This window comes from Bidens hawaiensis, unplaced genomic scaffold (assembly GCF_021521415.1).
Source record: "Bidens hawaiensis isolate Kalapana, Puna unplaced genomic scaffold, B.hawaiensis_p1.1 tig00013590_1, whole genome shotgun sequence".
In the NCBI taxonomy this organism is placed as follows: Eukaryota; Viridiplantae; Streptophyta; class Magnoliopsida; order Asterales; family Asteraceae; genus Bidens; species Bidens hawaiensis.
In genome coordinates this window covers 129,803-135,898 of record NW_027492153.1, presented here as the reverse complement: position 1 = coordinate 135,898, position 6,096 = coordinate 129,803, and the positions used below count along the sequence as shown (strand labels likewise).

Genomic DNA, 6,096 nt, shown 5'->3' with positions numbered 1-6,096 from the left:
GCTCATGGCAGGATCCGAGCCGGATCCGAGACCTATCTCTTCAGTACTTTTTTAAAACTCAGTTTTTTCTCTAGTTTTCTTTATAAATACTCAAAACCCAATTAACTAGACCCAATTAACGCAAACCCGAAAAAGAGATATTGTGTTCAGGTTTTGACATTGCATTTAAATTTCTCAAACCCGAAAAACAACCCCCCCCCCCACCTCAACTCAAATTTAATATTTAAGTTCCATTAATGAAAACTAATAAAAAAACAGTATCAACAAAAAGTAGATACTTTTATAGTCGTCGTTATAACATAAATAAATTATTAATTTATTCACAAAACAAAAGGGGAAAAATAAACTGTGTGGCTCTGCCCATTTCAATAGTCACTTTTATCGAATCTAAAACCATCGTTCATTCTTTCATATGCTCTTTCCTCGAAGTTGTCATCGTGTCACTGTCCTCCTAAATTCCGTACATTAAACACCAATTATTCACACATTTCATTTCATTTCATTCATATGGACACCAACAACAAGCACCCGTTGTTGGATAACCTACAACGGGACAGACTCGCCTCATCTACATTAGGCCAACCACCACAACCTGATGGTGGTTGTTGCCATGGCTTTGTTGGTTCAATTGGTCATTTGTTAGGTGGGTTTTGGTTATTTTTAAAGGTGGCGGTGGTTGAGGCTTACAAGATGGGCCGATCGGACCCCAGAAAGGCTGTGTTTTCGGCCAAGTTAGGGCTGGCGTTGGCGCTGATTTCGTTGTTGATATTTTGGAAAGAGCCGTTTCCGGATATCAGTGAGCATTATGTGTGGGCGATACTTACTGTTGTGGTGGTGTTTGAGTTCAGTATAGGTGACTTTTGTTTGATTGCTATCTTTACTGCTATGGTGTGCACGGTTCGGTTTGGGTTGGGTTTAGGATAAAACCGTAACTTTGGTTTTTTTTGGTTTTCGATTTGGGTTTGGTTTGGTTTGGTTTTTGAAAATTTTAAAACTGTGTTTTGGGTTTTTCGGTTTTGCCATTTGAGTTTGAAAATTTGTTGCCCTTTTTGCCAATTTTATGTTTATATGTTGAATTTGGGTTTCACTTTTAATATTCTTATAATTATTATAAAATTGATACCATTTTTCCAGTTTTTGTTTTGATGGCTTTTGAGGGCCTGCAATATGATGAACCTAGTGATTTTTTTGAAATATTAATTTCTTGGAAAAGAGAAGGGGTTGAAATTTGAAAGTGATTGTGATATTAAATAAGGGGTGGGGATAGATTTGGAGGTGTGCTTCTGACTTTGGTGCTCGAATTTTCTGTGTTGTTAAGTATTTGGTCAATATTGAGGATTTTCATAGGGCTCAAGCTTGGCTCATTTAGGGTTGTATTTCTAAACCTCGAGTTTTGCCGAGCTCGGCTCATTTATTATTCTTAGTTATTTAATTGTTTTATTTTTATTTTTGATGATTATTTACAGATATAATATAATTATAACTTTACATATAATATAATATATACTATTTAATTATTTTATCATATGTTTACATCCAATAATAGTTATTATATATTTATATATATAATTTAAATATTATATAAATAAAAAGCTCGTTTAGGCTCGTGAACTGGCTCAGCCTCGATATGTGAAGCTCGGGCTTGAGCTCGTTTTGCTTAAGCTCGGCTCAATGTTTTAACGAGTCGAACTCGAGTAGCTCATTAGAGACTTGGATCATTTACACCCCTAGATTTTTATGAAATCATTGCTTCATCAAGGGTAGAAATGTGATTTCACTAATGTTTCGATAAACAGATTTTTTGCAACTAGTTTTAAAAAGCGCGGCTGTCGCTGATGCACGATATGTAAAAATTGGTCAAATGGTCTGGACGAGGCTGATATGTAAAAATGACCTACCTACTGAGGGGATTATAAATGATTTACTTGATTAATATAGTTTAAAACCTTTGTTATGAAATCTAACGGTATCCAAAATCAAAATAAACTGTCATTAATGTGTTTGTTGCTTGTCATATATTGTGGTGGGGCAGAAATAATAGAATGGCCTGTTATACCCTATCCATGTGTCTCAACTTGTCATTTAAAACCACAAAAAAATAATATTTTTGAGATGTTCCTTGCTAGTATGCATTCAGTAATGGATGCTATTTTGTGGTGTTTGGATCTGTGCCATCTTATTCTGATTTTTGTTCGTGAAGTCATAATAAGTCAGTTAATTGATTATTATGCAGGAGCAACATTTAGCAAAGGATTTAACCGTGCATTGGGAACTTTGTCAGCTGGTGGGCTTGCTCTAGCCATGGCAGAGTTTGCTCACTTGTGTGAACGAGCTGGCGAGCCCTGGGATGAAGTTGTTATTGTTATTAGCATATTTACCATAGGTAACGGCTGCCATTTGGCAATATGTGTGGGCCGGGTAACCGGTCAAAACAGACATTGACCCTAAGCATATTTTGTCCAAAGTTTTAAGATTCATATATCTTTTATTTCCCTCACTTAACTTTTACAAAAGTTAAGCGTATATAAAAATTTACATAAGATCGGAACACCTAACGAAAGCTGCATAACTTTAGAGTGACGTTTTTGTTTATGTTGTATAGTTGCTGTGCCGAATACAAGTGTGAAAGTAATATTATATTAATGATTTAGGAGGTTTTGTGGGTTGTAAATACATTATGGTGATGTAGACCCATCGGATTCGTTTCCTTTAAGCAAGTTTTTGACCCATTAGTGTTAAAACATAAGTGGGTCTAAATTATCATCTCTGTATTATGATAATTATGTATCTTTTGTAGGATCACTTGCAACTTTTGCAAAACTTTACCCTGCATGGAAAGCGTATGAATATGGCTTCCGAGTGTTCACGCTGACTTATTGTTACATAATGGCATCTGGGTATCGCACTAATGAGTTTATAGACACAGCCGTGAGTCGGTTTTTGCTAATTGCATTGGGTGCGGGTGTCAGTCTGCTTGTGAATGTTGGCATCTACCCAATATGGGCCGGTGAAGATTTGCATAATTTGGTTGTTAAAAATTTCTATAGTGTTGCTACCTCCTTGGAAGGTTAGTTAATACATTGTGATGCTTTTATCTTTATCTTAAGTTTAGTTCATGATCCTTTCTTTTGAGGTCAAATATAAAAGTTTCAAATTCAAAGTTCATGTGGATTTCTTTACATTTTAACACGATTTGTTTTCATTTTTGTAATGTTTATATAAGATTTCAAGTATATGTATTTTTATTTTCTTCGAAATTTAATGAAATCCGTATGAATTTTTATGTTTAAAAGTCTCTTTTGACTTAATAAGTTAAAGTATACTCCTTTGTTTTCCGAAATTTATATTTAAATCTTTCTTTTTGGCCTCTTATTTTCAGGTTGTATTAATCAGTATCTTGATTGTGTTGAATATAAAAGGATTCCTTCAAAAATCCTTACTTACCAAGCTCATGAAGATCGGCTTTATAGCGGTTACAGATCGGCTGTGGAGTCTACAAGTCAAGAGGATACTTTGGTATTTTATACTTCAAACCTTATTTTCTCCAAAATCATATATTTATTGTTAATAATACTTGAAACATTCGTTCTGAAATAAATTTGATAAAAGAAACAGAAGAATTCATACCTATTTTGAATTGACATTTTAAAAGTCAAAACTTGTGATTCGGTATCTTACACTTCAAACCTTTTTTTTCCTTCCAAAATCACGCTTTATTTTTCTGTTGATTCTAGAATTACTTTTAGTTTTAGAAAAGAAAGAATTCAGAAGTATTCTGAACTTGAAAAGCAATTTGTTTGACTTTGAAAAGTCAAAACATGTAGATTGTTACCTTACAATTCAGAACTTTTTTTTTCCAAATTCACATGTTTTTTTGTTAATAATACATCTCGCACTGATTCCAAAATAAATTTTAATTAAAGAACTATTTTGAATTGAAAAAGTAATTTGTTTGACCTTGAAAAGTCAAAAATGCGGTTTGGTATTACACTTCAAACCTGGTCCTTTCCAAACTTATATGTTTTTTTTGTCAGTAATACATCCAACATTATTTCCCTGTTGATTCTAGAATTACTTTAATTGAAGAAATCGAAGCATTCAGAAGTATTCTGAACTTGAAAATTAACTTGTTGACTTTAAAAAGTCAAAGCATATGATCTGATGTTTATTTTGTTTAGTTGGGCTTTGCTATATGGGAACCACCACATGGTGCTTACAAGATAAAAAAGTATCCTTGGCGAAACTTTGTGAAAGTTAGCGGTGCTTTGAGACATTGCTCGTTTATGGTCATGGCGTTGCATGGATGCATACTATCCGAAATACAGGTATTTATTTGAGAATGGTCATTTTGGGTTATATGAATTAAAAATTTGGGTTATTATTTTAGTAATTGTTTTTTAATTGTATAATGATTTATGGATTTAAAAGAAGAAAAAAAAGAAACTATTCTCGGGTTGACCCAAACCGACCCATGCTATGTTTACCCGTTTTGACACATTTACTTTGTAAATGAATCCAGCTTTAGAGGAACTCGAGATTGGCTCGTTAAAAGCTTGTATCGAGTTGACTCTAAACGAACTCGAGCCTCAAAATAAACTTAGTTAACATTCACAAGCCAGAGCCAGTCACCTAGTTTCACTTATCGAGCCTAAAAGGTTATTTAATATATTAAATATATGTATTTATAGAATAATAATTATTATATATTAAATTATGATTTAAAAGTAACCAGATAATACATATTAAGTTATATAAAATCTATAATTAAAATTATATAAATATACTTGAAATGCATATAAATTAATTCATAAATACACGAGCCCCAATCACGAGCCGAACTCGAAAAAAACTACTCACAAGCATAGCTCAAGATATAGAAAAACTACTCCTAGTCAAACGGTCGAGATCGGGCTCGGCTCGACTTGTTTGCACCCTACGCTGTGTAGCTTCCTTCTTGGACGTTCTCATCTTCTTAAAACTCATAAAATGTAAATAATGTGCAGGCTCCTGCAGATAGAAGACGGGTTTTCCGAGACGAGCTTCAAAGGGTAGGTACAGCTGGCGCAAAAGTGTTACGTGAACTTGGTAACAAAGTAAAGAAAATGGAAAAATTAGGTTCGTTAAATGTACTCGATGAAGTTCTCAAAGCAGCGGAAGACTTACAAAAAAAAGTTGACCAAAAGTCATACCTTCTCGTTGACTCTAACAGTTGGGAAATCGGGAAACCACCAATCGAGCTTCACGACCCACAAGACTTCTTAAAGACTGAAGACCCGTATGCATATCATGGGTACCACTCGTTTAGTGAAACCCTACTCGATCTTGGGAAATCTAGGACCACCGTAAGTGAAAGTACTAATTTACCCGTTGAGGGTACAAATGGTCTTCACAAGTCGTTGACCCGACAGTTCTCATATAAGCCCGAAAGAATGGTGATTCAAGATGAAGCGGATACTTATAAGAGCGCGAGTGTGCTTTCATTGGTGACGTTTACTTCGCTTTTGATCGAGTTTGTTGCGAGACTCGGGAATTTGGTTGTGGCATTTGAAGAGTTGAGTGAGAGAGCCAAGTTTAAGGCTCCACCAAGTGAGGGGAGAGTGGAGGATGAGATTTGTGGAATTTGGACAAGGCTATGTAGATTTTTGAAGCCTAGAAGTAGAAATGAGAATGTATTAGTTTAAAAAATAAAATGGTTAAAATGAGAATGTGCTAGTTTTGTAGGAATGTTGAATGAAGAGCTTTCTTTCAATCTTTCGTGATTTATTCTATTTTAGGTTATTAGTTATTATGTTTTCATGATCACTAGTAGTGGTGGATCAAATTTACCAGTGTTATTTTTTGAAACTGTTTGGTAAATTAATATCACTCTAGTGTAAGATACATATATGACGTATAAGTATGAGCATGGGAATTAATATGATCCATTGGAGCAGTTTATTAATTATGCTGGTGTTACTTTTTGAAACGTTTTAGTAAATTGATATCACTCTAGTGTCCGATACATATATGGTGTTACTTTTTGAAACGTTTAGTAAATTGATCACACTCAAGTGTACTATAAATATATATGATGATGCATAAGTAGGAGTATGGAAA

General features: G+C 34.1%; 1 protein-coding gene across 1 annotated transcript; it reads left to right on the top strand.

Annotated features, from left to right (window-relative positions):
• Positions 1-507: 507 nt before the first annotated feature.
• Positions 508-5,730, top strand: LOC143544503 (aluminum-activated malate transporter 9-like). Its single transcript, XM_077036598.1, has 6 exons — positions 508-853; positions 2,234-2,383; positions 2,798-3,067; positions 3,380-3,516; positions 4,179-4,325; positions 5,004-5,730. The coding sequence occupies exons 1-6, from the start codon at positions 508-510 to the stop codon at positions 5,679-5,681; spliced, it is 1,728 nt and encodes a 575-aa protein (XP_076892713.1). The 3' UTR covers positions 5,682-5,730.
• The last annotated feature ends 366 nt before the right edge of the window (positions 5,731-6,096 follow it).

Coding starts and splice junctions, on each gene's coding strand:
- LOC143544503 (XM_077036598.1), top strand. CDS start 508: ATGGACACCAACAACAAGCACCCGTTGTTGGATAACCTACAACGGGAC. Junction 854..2,233: donor GGTGTTTGAGTTCAGTATAG/GTGACTTTTGTT, acceptor ATTATTATGCAG/GAGCAACATTTAGCAAAGGA. Junction 2,384..2,797: donor TATTAGCATATTTACCATAG/GTAACGGCTGCC, acceptor TATCTTTTGTAG/GATCACTTGCAACTTTTGCA.